General features: G+C 37.9%; 1 protein-coding gene across 2 annotated transcripts in view; it reads right to left on the minus strand.

Moving 5' to 3' along the window:
* Window positions 1–24,793, minus strand: part of LOC126184991 (lysine-specific demethylase phf2-like) — a 173,843-nt gene that overhangs the window by 42,759 nt on the left and 106,291 nt on the right. For both annotated transcript variants that reach the window (XM_049927702.1, XM_049927701.1), the window contains exons 10-11: window positions 8,632–8,838; window positions 8,114–8,499 (exon numbers count right to left, since the gene is read on the minus strand). In XM_049927702.1, coding sequence (XP_049783659.1) covers window positions 8,114–8,499; window positions 8,632–8,838 — 593 coding nt within the window. The remainder of the gene's footprint in view (window positions 1–8,113; window positions 8,500–8,631; window positions 8,839–24,793) is intronic.

The raw sequence follows: 24,793 nt of genomic DNA on the forward strand, positions 1-24,793 counted from the left end.
GAGTGAAAACAAAGACTTGACTTCAAAAGACACTCCCAACATTGTCATTTGAGATTACAATAGCTGTAGTATCACAATGGGGTAGCTTCCATAGTGATAGATACTTTGTTGGACAGCTGTAAAGTGAAAAAAATTTCCACAAGTACTGCAGTCTGGAGCACTCCAAGTGTGTGCTCTTTCCGTGTGGCATTTACTCAGCTGTTGAGTAAGAGAGAGAGAGAGGGTTAAATACACTTCGCACAGCTTAGCAGAAGTTGCTACAAATAAAAATTTCAAATTTCAAAATATCTCAGCAGTCAGCACCAAATATTCGGTGAGGACGAAGATGTGAAGAACAAATGGAAAAAATTCAAAGGCATTGTTTGATGTGTCCTAGACAAGTATGTCCCGAGTAAGGTTTTAAGGGATGGGAAATATAGCACCATGGTTTAATAGAATTGTTACAAAAGCACTACATAAACAAAGAGCACTTCATCTCAAATTCAAGACAAGTAAAAACCCTGCTGACAAACAAAAGCTGAACGAAGTGAAAATGAGCATAAGGAGAGCAATGAGAGAAGCGTTAAATGATTTTGAAAGTAAGATGTTGTCAACCTATGTGAGTAAAATCCCTAAGAGATTTTGGTCATATGTAAAATCAATAAGGGGGCCAAAATTCAATCTCTCAGCGACCACACTGGCACTAAAACAGAAGATAAAAGAGAGAAGGCTGAAATACTGAATTTGGTCTTCCAAAGTTGTTTCACCGTGGAAGATCATTACACTGCCCTCCTTCCAATCATCGTACGAACGTCTAAATGGCAGATATTGAGATAACCGAACACAGAATTGAAAAGCAGCTACAATCACTTTGTAGTGGAAAGGCGTGAGGACCAGACGAGATACCTATAAGATTCTATAAAGATTATGTGAAAGAACTGGCTCCCCTTCTAACAGTAATTTATCGTAGACTGGAAAAAAGCACAGGTCATTCCTGTTTCTAAGAAAGGCCATAAGACATATCCACACAATTATAGACCTATCTCATTGATATCAATCTGTTGTAGAATTACGGAACATATCCTCTATAAAAATCAACATGGATTCCACAAACAGAGATCCTGCGAAACTCAGCTCGCTCTGTTCCTCCACGAGATCCATAGCACTGTGGACAACCACACTCAGGATGATGCTGTGTTCTTTATTTCAGTAAGGAATCTGACACCATTCCGTATTGCCATTTAATGGGGGAGGGGGGGGGGGGGGAGACTTGCAATTGGTTTTGACTTTCTTGCAGACAGAACTCAACACGTCCCTCTTAACAGAACAAAATCAACTGATGTAAAGGTAATATCCAGCGTACCACAGGGAAGTGTGATAGGACCATTGCTGTTTACAATAAATATAAATATAAATGATCTAGTAGAAAGCGTCAGATGCTCTAAGGTTATTTGCAGATGACACAGTTGTGTCTATCAAAGTAGCAATGCCAGAAGATATTAAGACTTTGCAGAATGACCTGCAGAGAATTGATGAATGGTGCATGCTCTGGCAGCTGACCCTGAAAATAAATAAATGTAACATATTGCGCACACATAGGTACTTTGTTGGACAGCTATGAAGTGAAAAAACTTTCCACAAGTACTGCAGTCTGGAGCACTCCAAGTGTCTGCTCATTCTGTGTGGTGTTTACTCAGCTGTTGAGAGAGAGAGAGAGAGAGAGAGAGAGAGAGAGAAATACACTTCGCACAGCTTAGCAGAAGTTGCTACAAATAAAAATTTCAAATTTCAGAATATCTCAGCAGTCAGCTGCACTATTGATGGCAAACAGCTGGAGACAGCATCTGCCGTAAAATATCTCGGTGTAACTATCGAGAGCGACCAGAAGTGGAATTACCATATAAAACACATAGTGGGAAAAGCAGACACCAGACTCAGATTAAATGGAAGAATATTAAGGAAATGTAGCTCATCCAAAAGGTAGGACTGATAGAGGAGACAGAGAAGATGCAACAAAGAGTGGCAAGTTTCCTCATGAGATGCAGGTTCGAATCCTGCCTTGGGCATGGATGTGTGTGATGTCCTTAGGTTAGTTAGGTTTAAGTAGTTCTAAGTTCTAGGGGACTGATGACCTCAGATGTTAAGTCCCATAGTTCTCAAAGACAGCCAGTATCTTCCTACTTTTGTCGAAAACATAAAATCCTTCTGACGAAAATTCCTCTTCTCGGTCGAAAACTGTCACTACCATATTAATCATCTGTAGCACGAAAACAAAACACAAAATACCACACTCAATGCACCGGCGATACACAACGATTTCCAACACGTAATACTGAATACACTGCCAGAACATTGTAGAATGTCTTTGGAATACTTGATATATTATATATATCGAAATGGTGTACAATCGATATCCAGATTGTATTACCATAACTCCAATCGAATTTCTGCAGTTAAGTTCAAATGACGAGATTTTGCAAAGTTTCGTCAATTATTTCGTGATTTGGCTTAAAAGTAAATAGTTTTGCATTTTCAGCAAAATGTGTAAAATTTCATGAAAATTTAGAGATTTTGTGCTTTGCGAAAAACAGGTGCCTCTACTTATTTTCCATCAACTTCTGAGTCAGCATGTAGTAATTCCAAACAGCACTCTTTCAAGCAATAATGACAGTCACCCCCTCTAAGGCAAGTCTTGCCCTTGCATATTATGGGAATTATCTCATGAGTGGATAGTCAAGAAGAGTGAGTGTGCGGTGTTAGTATTCAAATACAGCTGCAGTTTCCTAGGTTTGTATTTCTACCAGCAATTTTTTGAGAATGTGTCTTTTATCCACATCCATTTCAGTTCCTGGAAAGCTTTCTTTTATGATGAAAACTTGATTTATTTTCTATGCTGTTAATGTGTTCTTCCTCTTATCTATATGGAGCTAAACATATTTCTCTTCTTGTCTAATTAGTTACGATGCTACGCAAAATCAAAAACTGTAAAATTCAGGATGGAATAATAACAATATTCGGAACAAACGAACGCGCGTGCACACACACACACGAACACACACACACACACACACACACACACACACACACACACACACACAGAGAGAGAGAGCATGTGCAAATGCAACTCTCACACACATGACCACAGTCTCTACTGCTGAGGTCGTGTGTGTGTGTGTGTGTGTGTGGGGGGGGGGGGGGGGGGGGGGGCGGGCTCTATGTCTGATGAAAGGCCTTTTGGCCGAAAGCTTGCTTGTTGACAGTCTTTTTGTTGTACCTATCTGCAACTCAGCACCTCTGCTATATTGTGAGTACCACTGTATTGCGAGTACCACTATCCTTTCCATTATATTGTCAATTCTGATGTTTATATGTCATAGTCGACATGACCAATTGCAAACTTGGTACACGGCCAAGTGGAGGATCTGAATCAGAGGCTCTGACAGTTCTGTGACTGTGTAGGCTGCAGATTAATCGACTTGTGTAATAGGGTGGTTGGGTTTCAGGTTCCGCTGAATTGGTCAGGAGTCCAGTACAATCAGAAGGGTAGCAGGGATTGTGTGACATGGACTGGGGGTTTTTTAGGTTAGAGGGCCTCTGGCAAACACAAAATGGGCTTGTCACAGCGTGTGCAGGCCCAATACAGGAAGAGTGTAAATACAGGAACCATAGGTATAACAGTGGTAAATTATTGTAGCTGTGCTGGGAAAGTACCAGAGCTTAAAGTGCCAATACAAAGGACTGATGGTCAAAATGTTATAGGCACTGAAAGCCGTCTAAAAGCCGGAGATAAGTTCAGCCAAAATTTTCGCAAAGAAACTAACAGTGTTCTGAAAGGATAAGCTAGATAGTTCCTGCAAGTTAGTACGGGCAGAGGTCATTCTTGGCAATCAGAATAAAATAATAACTGGATCCTTTTACCAACCTCTCAATTTAGATGATACAATTGCTGAAAGGTTCAAAGAAAACTTGAGTTTGATTTCAAACACGTATCCGACAGACACAAGTCTAGTTGGCGGTGATTTTAATTTACCCTCCATCTGTTGGCAAAAATACATGTTTCATTTCAGAGGCAGGCAGTAAATATAATCGGAAATTGTGCTAAGTGCATTCTCAGAAAATTATTTCTAGCAGTTAGTTCATGAGCACATGTGAATAGTAAATGGTTGTGAAAACACACTTTACCTCTTAGCGACAAATAATCCTGAGCTAATAACAAGTATCAAAATGGATACAGGGATTAGTGAACATAGGGTTGTCATAGCGACACTGAATACTGTAGCCCCCAAATCCTCCAAAAATAAACGAAAAATACACCTATCCAAATAAGCAGATAAAAATTCACTTGACGATGGCTTCCTGACAGACAATCCCCACTCCTTCCAAATTAACAATGTAAGTGTAGGCCAGATGTGGCTTGAATTCAAAGAAATAGTATCAGCAGCAATTGAGAGATTTATACCAAATAAATTAACAAATGATGGAGCTGATCATCCTTGGTACACAAAACGGGTTAGAACACTGTTGCAGAAGCAACGTAAAAAACATTCAAAATTTAAACGGGCGCAAAATCTCCAAGATTGGCGATATTTTACAGAAGCTTGCAATTTCGAGTGGACTTCAATGTGAAATTTTTATAATAGTTTCCGCAACGAAACTAGGTCTCAAAACCTGGCAGAAAATGAAAAGGAGATTCTGGTTGTTTGTGAAGTACGCTAGTGGCAAGACACAATCAATGTCTTCTCTGCATGATAGCAATGGAGATACTATCGGAGACAGTGCTACCAAAGCAGGGTTACTAAATACAGACTTCCGAAGTGCCTTCACCAAAGTAGATGAAGTAAATATTCCAGAATCTGAATTAAGAACAGCTGCCAACATGAGTAATGGAGAAGCAGATATCCTCGAAGTAGTGAAGCAACTTAAATCACTTAATAAAAGCAATTCCTCCAGTCCAGACTGTACACCAATTAGGTTTTTTTCCGAGTGTGTTGAAACAATAGCTCTATACTTAACAATCATATACAACTGTTCGCTCGATGCAAGATCCATACCCAAAGACTGGAAAGACACCAATATTCAAGAAAGGTAGTAGGAGTAATCCACTAAATTACAAGTCCATATCATTAATGTCAATATACAGCAGGATTTTTCGAACATATATTGTGTTCGAACATTATGAGTTACCTCGAAGAAAACTGTCTACTGAATGCAGTCAACACGGATTTACAAAACGTCGTTCTTGTGAAAAACAACTAGCTCTTTACTCGCACGAAATGCTGAGTGATAATGACATGGGATTTGAAATTGATTACGTATTTCTGGATTTCCAGAAGGCTTTTGACACTGTACCACACAAGCGGCTTCTTGTGAAATTGCGTGCTTATGGAATATCTCAGTTATGTGACTGGATTCACGATTTCCTGTCAGAGAGATCATAGTTCATAGTAATTGACAGAAAGTCATCGACTAAACCTGAAGTGAATTCTGGCATTCCCCAAGGTAGTGTTATAGGCCATTTGCTGTTCGTTATCTATATAAACAATTTAGGAGAGACTCTGAGCAGCCGTCTGATGTTGTTTGCAGATGACGTTGTCGTTTATCAACTAGTAAAGTCATCAGAAAATAAAGGCAAATTGCAAAACTATTTAGAAAAGATATCTGTAAGGTGCAAAAATTGGCAATTGACCCTAAATAATTAAAAATGTGAGGTCATCCAAATGAGCGCTAAAAGGAATCCGTTAAACGATAAATCAATCGAATCTGAAGGCCGTAAATTCAACTAAATACCTAGGAATTACAATTATGAACAACTTAAATTGTAAAGAACACAAGACAAAGATGTCCATTTGTTGATACACATTGCACCAAGAGAAAACATCACAGGTTTTACATGTTGCATAACTGCACAGTTACATAAGTAATAAACAAAAATGGAAAGTGTCATACAGCTTCAAAGTTCTTTAGAGCAAAATCATCCTACACTGAAGAGCCAAAGAAACTGGTACACCTGCTTAATATCATGTAGCAGCCCCACGAGCATGCGTGAGTGCCACAACATAACATGGCATGGACTCTACTAATGTCTAAAGTAGTGATGGAGGGAACTGACACCATGAATCCAGCATGGCTGTCCATAAATCTGTAAGAGTACAAGGGGGTGGAGATCTCTTCTGAACAGCACGTTGCAAGGCATCCAAGATATGCTCAATACTGTTCATGTCTGGTGAGTCTGTTAGCCATCGGAAGTATTTAAATGCGAAAGAGTGTTCCTGGAGCCACTCTGTAGCAATTCTGGATGTGTAAGGTGTCACATTGTCCCGCTGGAATTGCCCTAGTCCATCGGAATACACAATGGATATGAATGGATGCAGGTGATCAAACTGAATGCATACATACGTGACACCTGCCGGAGTCATATCTAGATGTATCAGCGATCCCATATCACTCCAACTGGACATGCCCCAATCACTCCAACTGCACATGCCCCACACCATTACAGAGCCTCCACCAGCTTAAGCAGTCCGCTGCCTACATGCAGGGTCCATGGATTCATGAGGTTGTCCCCAGATCCGTACACATCCATCTGCTCCATACAATTTCAAACGAGACTCATCTAACCAGGCAACGTTTCCAGTCATCAACAGACAAATGTTGTGTTGACTGGCCCAGGCGAGGCGTAAATATTTGTGTGGTGCAGTCATCGAGGGTACACGAGTGGGCCTTTGGCTCTGAATGCCCATATCAATGATGTTTCATTGAATGGTTCGCACGCTGACACTTGTTGATGGCCCCCCACAGAAACCTGCAGCAATTTGCAGAAGGGTTGCACTTCTGTCACACTGAATGATTCTATTCAGTCACTGCTGGTCCCATTCTTGAAGAATCTTTTTCCAGCCGCAGCGATGTCTGGGATTTGATGTTTTACCAGATTTCTGACATTCACGGTACACTCTTGAAATGGTCGTATGGCAAAATCCCCACTTCATTGCTACCTCGTAGATGCTGTGTCCCATCGCTTGTGCACGCTCTATAACACCATGTTCAAACTCACTTAAATCTGGCATTGCAGCAGCAGTAGCAGATCTAACAACTGCGTTAGGCACTATTTGTCCTACATAGGTGTTGCCAATGGCAGCGCCATATTATTCCTGTTTACGTATCTGTGTATTTTAATATGCATGCCTATACCAATTTCTTTGGTGCTTCAGTGTATAAAGGGATAAAGAATAGCAGCCTATAGCCTTATGGAATTATTTTCTCAAAATAAAAATAACTTGATATCAACAAACAAGTGAATCTTTAATTATATCAGTGCCAATATCATCCCATCTATAAGTACACACCACTGCAGATTTCCTTACTTGATTCTCACCTAGCATCAAACAATTGGCAATAATGATTATAAAAATCATCGATACATCACAAGTGCATATACTGCAGATCATTTAACTACTACTGACTAATGCCAGCACTTGGGTAAACATACACATTTAGTTATCACACCATTAGTAATGTTATGACTTCAAGCATCTGATAAATGTACATGAAAATCCATACCACTTCTGCCCCTGAAATCAAGGCACATGAAATTTTGAATAATCTTTACGACTTTCCCTAAAATTCTTTGTTGCTGTTGTTATTGATCAAATGCGTGAATCGTGTCAAAGTCACAAATATTTTTTTAAATTTTGGAATAATTAGATTAGATTCACCCCTTGACAGATACGATAGGTGGCTTGTTGCACTATTAACAATAGTTCAATCCAGAATACACTTGAAGTTCTCTCTCCACCATCTAATGAAGATAGAGAGGTTATAAGAAAATCAGACAATGGGACTATTTGATGTATAAAATGCCTCCCAGTTTTACTGAAAAAATTTAATCAAGATGATATAAAAGTAGTTATATGAGCCATTGGCATACATTGCGAGAGAAATCATTACCACTTACTTTTAGAAAAACTATTGCTACTTACTTTTACAGCAGAAGGAGTAAAGGTGCAGATGAAGAAAGATCAAAAGAAAAGGAAAAAGCTTGAACTGAAAAGTATGTTTGAAAATGTGCTACATAGACAAAAACATCAATTTTTATGTTAAACTAGGCAACAGAACTAATATTTAAGAATATACTTACTCAGAATGATTCTGCAGAGCATCATTAACCAGACTGTCAGCAGATGAGACAATGTTTCCACCAACAATTTGACTTCTTGCTATTTTTAATTTCAGTTCCCCTTCAGTCTTTGACTGGTGAGGTTCATCATCTAGGAACCTACCATTGTATGTTGTATCAACATTATCATTTAATGTTGGATTCAGAGTTGAATTTATTTCATCAGAAGCATTAATTGAGTCAACCATATGAAAATTTTCTAATTTATTTATACTATATGGATACATCGCTGGTTTTGGCAGTGTTAATTTCAATGGTGGCCGTTGCATACCAACAGGTTTCTTATTTTGAAATGGCAATTTTGGTACTGTCCGAATTGTCAGTCTTACATGGTCCTTAGGTTCAATCTGAAATATCACATATAGACAAACCATTAATGTAAAACAAAAATTGAAAGCAAAATATTTTAAAATTAATCTTTAATGTATGCTTTTGTGTGTGTGTGTGTGTGTGTGTGTGTGTGTGTGTCAGTCACTTACACACTCATCCAAATTTGGGCAGTATGAAAAATCCACAAAGTCATCATTAATAGGTTTCTTTTTTTTCCTCTTTGATTCTCTTTCTGGCTTTGGAGGATTCAAAGAAATCAAATATCTCTCAGCTAGCCTGATTTCTTTGTTAAGTTCTTTAAATAATTTTGAGACATCAATGCCATTTGGTATCTTTTCCCTCATTTTATGTGCCACCTGCAACAAATAATTATACTCATTCCTCAAGGGAACAAGAAGTAAAATTCATCATCTTCCCTGCCATGCATATACTTTTTGAAACATTTTATTGTAATGAAAAAACAACAAATTTATTTTCATTTATAATGTGAAGATTCAAATGCAATTACTACTTTTTATATATACATAATGGAGGACCCCAGAACATTTCAATCGCTTCACACATCCATTACAAAATAATTCCTGTAGTACATATTAGCAAAGGTTGTTTCCATTGTAAATAGACTTTTGTTTATGAAAAATTCTGATAAATTACATATCATGCTGCCAATACGCTTTACACGTATGTGCATTAACTTTTCTGGAACTTAGAAATATAACAAAAATATATCAGACTGTCACACCAAAAAAAGTTTGGAGCTTTTCATAAAGTCTAACAAGCCAAATGCACCAGAAAGAATTAGCTTTTGTTGTTATAGTGCACCTATTTCAAGCAACAAAATGTGAAAAAGACATCACATGCAATCTGAAGACCAAAAACTTCACTGATTCACCATCATAGTAGGTAGTATGGAATCTAAAGTTTGTGCACAGAGCTCTTCTCTATCTGCAGTTCACACATGCACTGCACCCAATGCATCATATTTTCTCAGTTCCACAATGCTGCATACCTATTCCAGCTCTACTGTTTACCCACCAATAAAACCTCAAAAATAAATCTCTCAAGAAAGACAATAGTGAAGACAGTGATAGTTTCTTCGCCCATACTCTTACATCACATCAAAGCCTTACACTGTATGTTCCAGTGCCAAAGAAATTATAATCACTATTAAGAAGTAGGCAGCAAGAATCCCAAGAGCATAAGCCTATGCCACAAACAGTTCACGTAGCAGACTGTAATTCAAGTGTAAGTGTGCATCAAAAATGGCAATACAGCAAACATAAAGTGGCATGTGCTCATATTTTACTTACGAAACAAAGTTTTTATTTATCTGCTGAATGTTACAGTAACTATGTGAAAGTTTTAACATCTATCCATTGTATATTTCTTTACATGTCAAAAAAAAATGGCTCTGAGCACTATGGGACTCAACATCTTAAGTCATAAGTCCCCTAGAACTTAAGAACTACTTAACCCTAACTAACCTAAGGACATCACACACACCCATGCCCGAGGCAGGATTCGAACCTGCGACCGTAGCAGTCCCGCGGTTCCGGACTGCAGCGCCAGAACCGCTAGACCACCGCGGCCGGCCTTTACATGTCGCTATTTTTTCGACAAAGTGGTCACTTTCACCCTTAACAGTACTTCTTTCAAATGAAAAGACTTTAACCATTTTCAATATCTTCTTATTTTTCAAAGAAAGATTAACAATAAGAGTCAGTAGAGAGGACTGCAAAACGAACAAGTAAATTTCTCTCCAAGATATTTTTCTGCTACAAGTACTAACTGACTTAAAAGACACAAATTTGCAATTCTCAATATACCACAGACAGGAACAATAACATTGCACACAGTGGTCTAAGAATTCAAAAAAATGAAAACATGATTCACACTTCTGAGACACATCATAAAAATATCTTAATTATCAGGATATCACAACAAAGACATTGTTTAATGCTTTAAAATCAACCTCCACCAATGCTCAGAGTGTCATTACAGTATTTGGATTCAAAATGCACAAACTGCATAAGGAACCTCTCTGGAACATAAATAGCAATGATAGTGAGACATTTATTAACAACTGAATTACAGACGTCCACTTTTCAGGATGCGGCACTCCTTTTTCACTCCGATGATGGCAGTGGTGGAACACTGAAAAATGGGCTCCACTGGACACCAAAAGTATTAGGAAGTCATTCACGTCTATGAAAGCTCAATTATGTCCACAACTCACACAGAACACATTAAAATTTAAAAACTCTTTTTTCTCAAAGGTCTTTTAAATTGTCTACATTGATACATATCTAGAAATTAAAATATGATAACTAGACTAGTTTCAGTTGTCAACACAACCATCCTCAGATCACACTTGTATGAGACATAAGTTGAACAAAACCTGGATGCATCAGTAATAACCATTTCATGCAGTAACTTGCACTTGTATAAGAGGCAAGTTCAATGAAAAATTTTGGCTCTAATGGCACAACAAAAATGTGACTAGTTCTACACCATAGATAATAAAATTTTAGACAAACATAACTGATATAAAGGTCATCATTACACCATAAAACTTGATAGCAAAATAAAATGTTTGTGTAGGACTAACCTGACTATTACCCATTCATAGCCACAACATAACAATGGCGTTAAAAAGTTTTCTTCCGTTTAATGCTTCATCAACCATTGCATCTGCTGTTACAGCAGGATGAAATTGATAAAGGAATTGGTATCCTTAAACAAAATGCACTGGCCGATGGATATAAAATACTCAATGTTACTAATTGTTACAATAAAATAAATAAAAACAGAAAATTATATACAATAATAATAATAATAATAATAATAATAATAATAATAATGAGGAGGAGAAAGAAGAACAAGGAGATGAAGAATGTCCATAACACCCCAATAGCAATCATAAAACTGAAACTAAATTTGCAGCTGTGGCATACGGCATGCACCATTGAGGTTTCACAAAAAAATTGAGCAATGTTTTCGTAAGACTGACATTGGGATTGATTTTCTGACTACTTCACCTAGGACACGCTTATGTACTGAATAGGCCCAAAACATAATAAGTTTAATATGTCAGGAGTTTACAATACAAGATCAACTGTAAGGATTGCGAACACTACTATATCAGCTAGATGGGTTGCTCCTCTGATGTACACATTAGAGAACATACCTATTCCCAAAATAGAACAGCTTTTGGTATGTACATCACTATGGAGAGAAACATGGTGCAGGAATTCATCACAGCTTGGAGGTACTGTGTAATGCACCTAAAGGAAGCAAGATGGATTTTTCAAAGAACTGGAGCTCCACAATTGTCAGAGGGGCCCCAACTGAGTATTAAAGGAGCTGAACAAGTTTAATCAGAATTATTTCTTCACTATTTTTGATAAACTGCTATAGAATTTTAGCAAGTAATACTAATGATAAACTGCAATACTTCCAGCCCGAGGACCATGTGCTTTTACTGCTGCCTTTCTAACTGCATCAGCACATATGACGAAGTCAGATCACCTTCACGTCACTAGAGATAGTGCCCCATCTGCATAATCCATTTTCTCACTATAGCTGTTAATTCGATTTGTTAATATGATACGTTGGCAACATTATGAGATTTAAATCTTTTGTTATGTTGTGGCAACAGGCCATACTGCTGTTTCATGTTCTGCTCGTAATTTTCTTGTAATTAATACAGATTTGATTTTCTGGCCTGATTTATATTTCTTTGTCAAGTATTTTTAATTATTACAGTGTTTTTTTTCTGCAAACTATTTTAACTATGTAACCTTTTATTATTTTTATATGTCGATCTATTAAAGTGTATAAACTTGCGCATCAGCTTTTCCGTCAAATTTTGCTTCAGCCTGTGAGAGTCCATGCAGCAGCAGCATTATGGCTATTAATGGGTAATAAAGTTAGTCCTAATGGAAAAACAAACATTTTATTTTGCTACTGACGAGTTACGTAGTGTAAAAATAAATTTTTTATGGTTTAAGTTTCTCTACAATTTTATTGTATAAAACGGTATCTCATTTTTCACTGAACTTTCCTCTTATACAAGTGCAAGTTATGGTTATTATTGGTACACCCAGTTTTTGTTCAACTTGTCTTATACGAAAGTTATCTGAGGATGGATGCATTCACAACTGAAACTAGTCTAGGCATCATATTTTAATTTCTATGTATGTGCGCGTTCTACACAATTAAAAAATATTTTTAAAATTTTAAGAAGTTATGTAAGATCACTTCTTCTTCCCAGAAAATGTCAGACATTACTCACATAGAATGGTCAGTGATAAATTCGAAGGCTTGAGGTTTGAGGTCAGGTGATTCAAAATAATGAAGGGAAAGGGGAGATGGGGGGGGGGGGGCAGGAACACAAGCTCCCCCTTACCTGTGGAGAGCTGCTCAAACCACTCCAACACAAAATGGAGCGATGGGGTGGTGCATAGTCTTGCCAAATGTATATGTCATCTCCAAGTCGCTGCAGGTGCAGAAGCAGATACACATTACTGGACAGTTGTTTCCCATATTGTTCAACAGTGAGATACAATGATAGACATATCAGGGATTTCACCCCATGTAAGTGTATCTCACCTTCACCACTTGCATGTCAGCATGCAGGATGAACAACCTCAAGTAGTTTCTTAGGTACTTGCAGGCTGCCATTTGTCTTTTTGATGGGCACAGCAACTCATATGTCCGAACAACCTTTTTCAATATTGAAACGTGTATACTGATGATGTTCCTGCTCCATGTTAATCACTGTGCCTTGTGATGTACACTGAGCAAGCGCACGAGCGTGGTGGCTTCTGTGCCCACAGAAAATAGATGGTTCTCCAGGGTACGACTGCTCTCTCAAAATGATAAGTGACCGGCTGCAATGTGATCTGTCTTGTCACTGTTACAATCCACAACAGTGAATGGTTACTGCTCTTATCCATTTGTTGCTGCCCACTTTAGTTGACTATGGTGGTTGTGGTGTTTTCCCTGAAATGCGGTACTTGTGGTACATACTCGACACGATGTCTCAGAGTCTAAACAACTTCAAAGATGGAGTATCCTATGTAAAAAGTGCTTATGATCTTGTCTTGTCTGTCTATATTAATATAATATAATTTGATGCGCCTGCAGTAAACCTATGTCAAGCTACTCAATTGTTGTGCAATACAGAATTACATAATGCTATATCATTAGACACGTTATGCAAATGCCTGCCACAATGTACGCAATATGGTTTGATAGTTGATATGTAGACATGAGGTGAATATAATAATTAGATATATCATTCCAGAATAGCGCCCAAGTGCTCAAAGTCAAGACAACTGATAATGGCACCTACTTGAGATGGTGAAAGTCTGTACTGTGGGCTTCAAATCATTGTCACACAGGTAGTGTGCAACTGATAAGTGTTCTCTAACTGAAAGCTACCATCACTGTTTTAGAGAAGGAGCAACGCAAACACATAAATTCAGTAAATGAGAAGTCTGGCACCACTAAAATTACACACATGTCCCTCCAGAGCTCTGATGTCACAATGTAAACATAGCTCACACACTGGATTTTTTCTCATTTTGAGAGAGCTGAAGAGTAATCTGTTTAATTGTTAAAAAACATTCAACAGCCAAGATCACATAAAATATATTTTTTTGAAGTTAAGACAACCAGTTTCAACAGACTATGCTGTCATAACTAATGAGGAGGTATTGAATAGGATTGGGGAGAAGAGGAGTTTGTGGCACAACTTGACAAGAAGAAGGGACCGGTTGGTAGGACATGTTCTGAGGCATGAAGGGATCACCAATTTAGCATCAGAGGGCAGCGTGGAGGGTAAAAATCGTAGAGGGAGACCAAGAGATGAATACACTAAGCAGATTCAGAAGGATGTAGGCTGCAGTAGGTACTGGGAGATGAAGAAGCTTGCACAGGATAGAGTAGCGTCGAGAGCTGCATCAAACCAGTCTCAGGACTGAAGACCACAACAACGACAACAACAACATGCTGTCATCTTCAGATCTTAAAATCTTTTTGTTGTGAAACATGTTCATTTTACATTGACATCACACGTAAGATGTCAAGTGGATAAAAACATCACAATATAAAAGGTTTGTCATTGCTAAAATGTTTAAAAAACAGGAAGCACCTTGTGCAACATGCTATGTACATACACATATTGTTCACAGTTGCTGGTTGCATCATACAGTACCCAAAATCACAACTATTTACATATGCTGGACATATTCTGAAGTACAAATCCACTTTAAATTACAGTTTTACCTGTTGCTTAAGGTGCTTACATTTTTTAAATATTTTAACAATGACAAACCTATTATAATATGCTATTTTTATCCACCTGACATCTTGTGGGTGATGTCAGTTCAAATGAACATGTTTTACAACAAAAAAATTTTAAGACCTGAAGATGACGGCATAGTCTGTTGAAAAGGAATCGTTAGCGCCAGGATTTCACCCGGAACGAGTCCCGCCCACTCACGCCCGGTTTTCCCGGTCTTTGTTCGGCGCCTGGGCATCGTTTCAGTTGACCCACGTGGTTTACCGCGTTCGGCTGCACTCGCTCGGAGTGAATGTTAAATTAATATCTTGCCAGTGCCAGGTCTTAAATTTCGCCAGATAGTTTAAAGACACGTTACAAAAAACGTGCACAGTTGGCCTCAGCTGTGGCAGGTACTTCCACAGCAAACATAAGAGAAAACAATTTAGCACTGAATTCTTTAAATACGAGAACTCAGTATTTAGATGAATAGTCTATGAAGAAACATACTTCTGTGTGAGAAAAAGCACCCAAAGCTAAAACAGGATAAACCTACCCTGAAATAATAATTTGCTCGGAGAAATATGAACCATGGTATACTTGACACTCGAGTTTCAGAACTCAGACAGTATACGTGAAATAGGCACAGTGTTCACTATAATTCCAGAGGGCATTAAAATTACTTTGTTCCTGCTAGATCGATCCACGCTGTTTTCGCGTGTTATTCACTGAATAGTTTTGCTGAAAAGTTTTAGGGGTGGAAGCAGAGCTAGCACAGCATGAAGGACGTTTTTCAGCCGTGAAACACTGCAGCATTTATTTCCTCCATAACTGTTCTGTGACAAACATACACATCATTATTATTTTTTTAAAATGGTTTGAATGAAATTTACAAAATAAATGAATCTTTTGGTTAAAAATAGACAGGACAAGGAATAACGACAGATTATTTCTCTGGTGGATAAAGGTTATGCTCTTTTGTTAAAAAAGAAAAAGATATATTGCCAACTGGAGGAATGCAACCTTTATAAATGTTTATGTATTCATTTACTGCGTCACGAGCGCTTAGATACAGAAAAAATATTCACATTATTGGTTTTGGCAAGTAGCTGTCATCTCCAGCGTGCTTAGTGCACCGATGAACTTCTTGGAAATAGCCACAATTCTTTATAACCTCGTTTATAATGTGCTGGTATGGCATTGGAAGAATTTACAAGTTAAAATTCACCCATTACCCATGCAAATACTAACGAAATGTGTCATATAAGGAAATATCGTATTGCCTTCATTAGGCATTTCTACTTTATGGCATTCTTATATTCTTTAATTTTCGTGAGTTATTATGAGGGCCTACGTAAACAAAACGACTTTCACTTATTTCTATATAACGTTGATTTTAGACAACAGAGTTAGTAGACTGCATCCGTGGCTTTCCTATCTACATAACAGATTCAAGACCATTGTTTTCGCATTGTATGTTTGCTCTGCTGTTACCCTGAAATAAACGTATTATTAATAAGTGAATTAGTTAATGAAAATTTGTCCTTATTGGCCTTAAATAACATCACATTATTTTTTTGTTTTCTATTGCTGGCGATGCTATCAATTCTCTATAAATATTTTTATTTCTTTAATAATGCAAATTCATGTTATATTACCATCCAGAACAACTTAAATTTCTTATCATTACTGAATTTCATCACAGTGTAACGTGTGTTGGACTGTGACGATAACAACTTTGTTGTAGCTTTCACTTTGCGGAACTGGGAACTGGCGGCTGTTTAGGGGAGGGCCTTACACTATGTAGAGGTGTGGTGGTGGTGGTCGTGGGGGAGGGGGGGGGGGGGGGGGGAGGATGGGCGGGACTTGTTCCGGGTGAAATCCTAGCGCTAAGGGCACATCTGTTGAAACCAGTTGCCTTACACACACACACACACACACACACACACACACACACACACACACACACACACACACACACATCCTTGTGCGTTCAGTGGTTTTTAACATAGCTCACACAATACAGCTTTCACTGTCAGAACTGTACGATTGACACTTATTTTACCGTGAGCATGCGCGGGCGTGCGAAGAGAGAGAGATAGAGAGAGAGAGAGAGAGAGAGAGAGAGAGAGAATTAATTTTAAAATATTTTGCTTTCAATTATTGTTTTACATTAGTGTTTGTCTCTTTGTAACATTTCAGATTGAACCTATGGCACATGTAAGACTGATAATTCATACAGTATCAAAATCACCATTTTAACAACATTCAACTGAATATTGTGCCACTGGTGCATTGTTTTTCTTTGCTAACAAAGTTCTCAATTACTTTTAGCATGGTAGTTCTTGCACACTGCACAAGAACAGCCACTTAATATAACAACACACTATTACCACACCCTTCCTTGATAACAAATAGATATACTTTCCATTTCCCATGCATACTACCTATTAAATAACTGGCTGCTCCTGTAACCTCTCTGCTGCAAAAAGATTTTACATAAAAATGTGGGTTTATAGCCAAATAAGGTTGGCAAGATGTTTATAAATCATTGATTACTTGGTCTCCACGTGTCTGAAAATTTCTACACAAGTAAAACAAAAGAAGTGAAATGGGTGAAAATGATTAAATCAGAAAAATTACCCAGTGTGCACCCAACTGTTTTCAACACAAACACAATGAGCTCATTCCATCATTTCTTTGGGGAATTGGCACTACTGTGTGTTAGTGGAACTCAAATTTATATGTAAAAGGGAATGCTTTGAGTGACATCAGTTTTGAGTGGTTAGAAATAGGGCTCCTCTTTGTTGTTTTAGATGTTCAACATAAGCAATTTTTATGTAAGTACAATAATGTACAACATGCAGTTTCTCTTTCTCCCACACATGCTTGGTGGTACAATATGGTCTCTATAAAGTAGTACAATATGGTCTCTATAAAGTAGTTCACGAACACTACTGAAAACTGAACCCAAGACCTGTGCAGAGGACTAGAGGAGCCCTTGCTGGTGGCTGGTAGGCTACAATTTATCTCCTTAATCCACCTCCTGAGGTATGTTCTATTGGATTAAGATCTGGAGACATTGCAGGCCAATCTATGCAAGAAATTGACAAGAAATTCATCCAAAAGAGCAGCATCATCATTATTATCCAAGAATTATCATATATGAAAATGAAGTGTGGCTGAATCGCACCTCTGACTAGTCATACAAATGGTTGCAGTATTTTATCAACCTATTGTTGTTGTGATCTTCAGTCCAGAGACTAGCTTCATGCAACTCTATCCTGTGCAAGCTTCTTCATCTCCAAGTAACTACCGCAACCTACATCCTTCTGAATCGGCTTAGTGTATTCATCACTTGGTCTATCTCTTTTTACCCTCCCTGCTGCCCTCCAGTACTAAATTGGTGATCCCTTGATGGCTCAGAACATGTCCTTCCAACTGATCCCTTCTTCTAGTCAAGTTGTGCCACTAATTCCTCTTTTCCCCAATTCTATTCAATAACTCCTCATTAGTAATATGATCTACCCCTCTAATCTTCAGCATTCTTTTGTAGCACCACATTTCGAAAGCTTCTACTCTCTTCTTGCCTCAACTGTTTATTGTCCATGTATCTCTCTTCCATACATGGCTACACTTCATACAAATACTTTCAGAAAAGGCTTCCTGACACTTAAATCTATACTCAATGTTAACAAATTTCTCTTCTTCAGAAACACTTTCCTTGCCATTTCGTCTACATTTTATATCCTCTCTACTTCGTCCATTGTCAGTTATTTTGCTCCCCAAATAGCAAAACTCACCTACTACTTAAAGTGTTTCATTTCCTAATCTAATTCCCTCAGCATCACCCGATTTAATTTCACTACATTCCTTTATCCTCATTGTGCTTTTGTTGATGTTCATCTTATATCCTCCTTTCAAGACACCGTCCATTCCATTCAACTGCTGTTCCAGGTCCTATGCTGTCTCTTACAGAATTACAATGTCATCTATAAACCTCAAAGTTTTTATTTCTTCTCCATGGATTTTAATCCCTACTCCAAATTTTTCTTTTGTTTTCTTTAGTGCTTGCTCAATATACAGACTGAATAACACCAGGGATAGGCCACAACCCTGTCTCACTCCCTTCCCAACCACTGCTTCCCTTTCATGCCCCTCAACTTTCATAATTGCCATCTGGTATACATACAAACTGTAAATAGCCTTTTGCTCCCAGTATTTGACTCCTGCAACCTTCAGAATTTGAAACAGAGAATTCCAGTCAACATTGTCAAAAACTTTCTGTGAGTCTACAAATGCTAGAAACATATGTTTGCCTTTCCTTAATCTGTCTTCCAAGGTAAGTTGTATGGTCAGTATTGCCTCATGCGTTCCAACATTTCTATGGAATCCAAACCGATCTATGCCGAGGTCAGCTTCTATCAGTTTTTCCATTCATCTGTAAAGAATTTGTGTTAGTATTTTGCAGCCGTGATGAACTGATAGTTCAGTAATTTTCACACCTGTCAACACTTGCTTTCTTTGGCATTGGAATTATTATATTCTTCTTGAAGTCTTAGGATATTTTGCCTGTCTCATACATCTTGCTCACCAGATGGTACAGTTTTGTCAGCGCTGGCTCTCCCAAGGCTATGAGTAGTTCTAATGGAATGCTGTCTACTCCCGGGGCCTTGTTTTGACTTGTTCTGTCAAATTCTTCATGCAGTATCATATCTCCCATTTCATCTTCATCTTCGTCCTCTTCCATTTCCATAATATCGCCCTCAAGTATATTGCCCTTTTATAGACCCTCTATATACTCCTTCCACCTTTCTGCTTTCCCTTCTTTGCTTAGAACTGCTTTTCCATCTGAGCTCTTGATATTTTTCTTTAATTTTCCTGTAGGCAGTATCTATCTTACCCCTAGTGGTATATGCCTCTACATCTTTACATTTGTCCTCTAGCCATCCCTGATTAGCCATTACGCACTTCCAGTCGATCTCATTTTTGAGACGTTTGTATTCCTTTTTGCCTGCTTCATTTACTGCATTTTTGTATTTTCTCCTTTCATCAATTAAATTCAGTATCTCTTCTGTTAGCCAAGGACTTCTACTACCCCTCGTCTTTTCACCTACTTGATCCTCTGCTGCCTTCAATTTTTCATCTCTCAAAGCTACCCATTTTTCTTCTGCTATATTTCTTTCCTCCATTCTTGTCGATCGTTCCCTAATGCTCTCTCTGAAACACCCTACAACCGCTGGTTCTTTCAGTTTATCCAAGTCCCATCTTCTTAAATTCCTACCTTTTCTAGTTTCTTCAGTTTTAATCTACAGTTCATAACCAATAAATTGTGCTCAAAGTCCACATCTGTCCCTGGAAATATCTTACAATTTAAAACCTTGCTCCTAAATCTCTGTCTTACCATTATGTAATCTATCTGAAACCTTCCAATGTCTCTAGGCCTCTTCCATGTATACAGCCTTCTTTCATGATTCTTAAACCAAGTGCTAGCTATGATTGCATTATGCTCTGTGCAAAATTCTACCAGGCAGCTTCCCCTTTCATACCTTACCTTCATTCCATATTCACCTACTACCTTTCCTTCTCTTCCTTTTCCTACTGTCGAATTCCAGTCACCCATGACTATTAAATTTTCATCTCCCTTCACTACCTGAATAATTTATTTTATCTCATCATACATTTCATCAATTTCTTCATCATCTGCAGAGCTAGTTGGCATATAAACTTGTACTACTGTAGTAGGCGTGGACTTCGTGTCTATCTTGGCCACAATAATGTGTTCACTACGCTATTTGTAGTAGCTTACCCACACTCCTATTTTTTATTCATTATTAAACCTACTCCTGCATTACCCCCATTTGATTTTGTATTTTTTACCCTGTATTCACCTGACCATAAGTCTTGTTCCTGCTGCCACCGAACTTCACTAATTCCCACTATATCTAACTTTAACCTATCCATTTCCCTTTTTAAATTTTCTAACCTACCTGCCCGATTAAGGGATCTGACATTCCACACTCCGATCCATAGAATGCCAGTTTTGTTTCTCCTGATAACAATGTCTTCCTAGTAGGCCCCACCTGGAGATCTGAATGGGGGACCATTTTACCTCCGGAATATTTTATCCAGGAGGACGCAATCATCATTAAACAATACAGTAAAGCTGGATGCCCTCGGGAAAAATTATGGCTGTAGTTTCCCCTGCTTTCAGCCGTTAGCAGTACCAACACAGCAAAGCCGTTTTGGTTAACGTTACAAGGCCAATCAGTCAACCATCCAAACTGTTGCACCTGCAACTACTGAAAAGGCTGCTGCTCCTCTTCAGGAACAACACGTTTGTCTGGCCTCTCAACATATACCCCTCCGTTGTGGTTGCACCTACAGTACGGCTATCTGTATCAGTGAGGCATGCAAGCCTACCCACCAACGGCAAGGTCCATGGTTCATGGGGAGGGGGGGTGTTGTTATCAACCCATGAGTATTAAAAAAATCCCTTATCTTCAATGAATATGTGAATCTATAGCCATCTATCCGACACAATGTCTACATACAATTTCCATGCTGTTGAGTTGATGCCATGGTGGCCACCAAATCTTAATTGTCAAATTCAAGGTTTTTTCCAGGTTTCCACATAACTTATTTTTACTCAATGGAGTTAGCAAACATACTATGCTGCAAAGAACCACTTACATATTTTTAAAATATGGTGTGTATCAAAAAGAATCGTCTGATTTGGCGCATCTATATTTCTGAAACTAATACACACATACACTGAATTTTGTTTTTTGATGAACGGGAAACTCAAAGTTATTTTTTTCACACCTTTTCATAGGTGTTCAATATGCCCCCACCCCCCTCAAGATACACGGCATATGACAATGTGGTATTTAAACTGTTCCCACACTGCAATGAGCATGTCTTGAGTTACAGCTTCCACAGCTGCTGTTATGCAATATATCAGTTCATTCATTGTTGTTGGTAATGGAGGGACATAAACAGGGTCTTTTATAAACTTGCACAAGAAATATTCACATATAGTCAGGTCCAGTGACCATTGAGTCCAATAATGTAAGGCTGAATTATTTGGTCCAGTGTGACCAATCCATCGTTTAGTTTGTCTCCTTCATGGAGAGCTTGTAGTAGTTGAATTTTGTATGGTTTTACATGTAAACGTTGGTGCAACACGTGTGAGACGGACATCAGGGGCACGTTGAGCTGTTGAGCTGCATGGCGAATGGAGTTCTACAGACTTCTTGTGATACTATAGCGAATATATTCGACATCTGTGTCAGACACTCGGGGGCAGCTCGACAATTTGCCTTTACACAAACAACCTGTTCTTGGAATTGTTCATGCCATCGTCTAATGCTCTTTGCTGTAAGAGGATCCACACCATATGTAGTATGAAAGCCACGCTGAACAGTTACTACTGATCCACACTGCGTAAAACGTGGAACACAAAACACTTTCTGTCATCCCGACATCACTTTTACTGGAAGTGAAGTGGGCACATACTGTTACTACCTAGAGGGAACCATGTAAAACTCGAAAGTTTGCTCTTTCCAACAGTACCTATCGCAAGTAACATAATAGTTATGATTTTTTTTAATCGGATGATTCTTTTTGATACACCTGCACATGTCATCCAAATTGAATCATGACAAGTTAAGATAAACACCACGTACACTGTAATAGACTAAGTCAAGTTTGAGCAGTTGGAGGATACTGCATGTCACAATGAGACATGGTTTGCATTTAAATTGTATTTGTTTATGCAATGCTGTCTGTTCATTTAAACTAGACTCCTTGTGAGCAATCAATGGTTTAAACAGTCAGTGTGTGACAGAGGTGACAAAGAGCAGACACATTAAAATACACAGTCAATGACTGTACAACATTGCAGTTCATATCAAAAGAAAACTTGAAGTTTCATTTAGAACCTTTCTTGTTTAAGTTTTTTATAACAACAGTAACCTAAAATGGGTTTGTTAACCCAAAGAATGTCCTTGCATGATTATGTAACCAAGACTTCACAACAAATCATATCTTACGTGTATGGCATTTTTCAGTCTGTCTATACAGCTACACTATGTAATAGAAGTGACAGAACAGTGTATGGGATAGTTTTGAGTAAATTTGGCAAGCCATCAACAACTACATGAGATATAAGTTTGAATGTTTGTCAAGTCTACCAAGATAAGCGATCAAGTGATGTGTGATGGGCACAACATAATGCTGCATATCCTCACCTCTCTGCATAGCTACCATACATGTTTGACTGGCCCTACTCTAGAAACACACACACACACACACACACACACACACACACACACACACACACACACACACAGAGAGAGAGAGAGAGAGAGAGAGAGAGAGAGAGAGAGAGAGAGAGGATATTTGACAATTTATTTCCAAAATAACATTTTGAAACCCATTGTATTTTGTATGATTGACTGTACTTTCAAGAACTGAATAGTCATTTTTCTGTTTCAGTTTTTCATTTGTATTTATCCCAATGATGGATTTCAATTTCCACATCATTAAAACATCAGTATAGTCAAACAAAACTCTAGTAACAGATCAATGAATTTTAATGGCTCTATGTGTGTAATAAAATAGGCCTAATGGAAAATGTTATGAAGGTACAGTTCTGGAACTTGGAGGAGATGAAATGCGACATGGGAAATAATTTCAGGAACAATGCATGTGTAGCATTGACACTCACAGCATCATCCGGCAGTAATATATTAGTTATATGCTCAATAGTGCATTTTAAATGAAAACATCATTCTGTTCTAATTGAGATGCTTCATTTTTTTATTCTTGCAGTTCTAAGAAAGATACCAAAATATACACAGATAATCCTCAAACCGGATAACTGTGAGTTTGCTATACTGGTGTAACTTGATTTATATTATGATAATGATGTATTATGTAGCAATGAATTAAAATTTGTACCATCACCAGTATAAATTGTAATTCATTGCTTCAGCCTACATCATTAACATATGTCTCAGGAACATCAATGATTCATCTATATTATTTTCATTTTTTCAATAATATTTTACAAAATCACTGAAGACAGATATACACCATTTACAGGTCTATATGTGAAATAAATTAAACCTACCTATATTTCATGAACATTCACAAATTCTGCTTTTGGTACCTTAAGTAACATTTCACCAAACAAATAACTTGGAACATTCATAAAGTAGTATAGTTCATATTGCATTATGAACAATATGATAAAAAAACCACAGCTGCTAACTTTCGGAAGATGGTGTTAGTAATCACGTGGCAAATATGGAGGCAGGTCCAGGGGGCCTTGGCCAGAAAATTTTACAAATTGGAAGGCTGATTTAGGGCTTTAAATGCTACATTTCAGACAATTTCTGAACCTCAATAAAGATTTTCTAGGAATAAAGAATGTAAATGGAAAAAAATGTAAATGGGACAAGAAATATGTAAATGGGGCAAGAAATATGTAAATGGGGCAAGAAATATGTAAATGGGGGAAAAAATCAAGCATATTTTTAGTAAGTCATCATCTAGTGCAAATTCTTCTTTGATGTGGTTACATCAGTTGATGAAAAGACTTCTGACATATTCACAAAATTAAAGTACCATTTTTCGAACCTGGTACAATAAATGTAGCTTCTAGTGTCTAAATCAATGACAGTATCTTCACCCCCTTCCTAATATATATATACATATATATATATTTTTTTCAAACTTCAGTTCCAGCAGGCAAGCAGAAGCAGATACTACAGAAGGTTTGATAAATCTCGCAATGAAATTTGTAAATAAGATATTTACAATGCTGTGAAGTTTCTGAATTACTGGTTCTTTTTTCTGTAGGAATGTATTTGGTTATGTAAACAACAAGAGTATTCAGCAAAAAACAGAAGAAGAGTTTAGTAACTGGGCCATTTAGAGTTGGTGTACTTTACTTAACCCTTTGAGTGCTGCACCAGTACGTGTGGCTGGTCGTGTCAAGCCAGCCCTTGGGGCCACCT

This window comes from Schistocerca cancellata, chromosome 4 (assembly GCF_023864275.1).
Source record: "Schistocerca cancellata isolate TAMUIC-IGC-003103 chromosome 4, iqSchCanc2.1, whole genome shotgun sequence".
NCBI classification, from domain to species: Eukaryota; Metazoa; Arthropoda; class Insecta; order Orthoptera; family Acrididae; genus Schistocerca; species Schistocerca cancellata.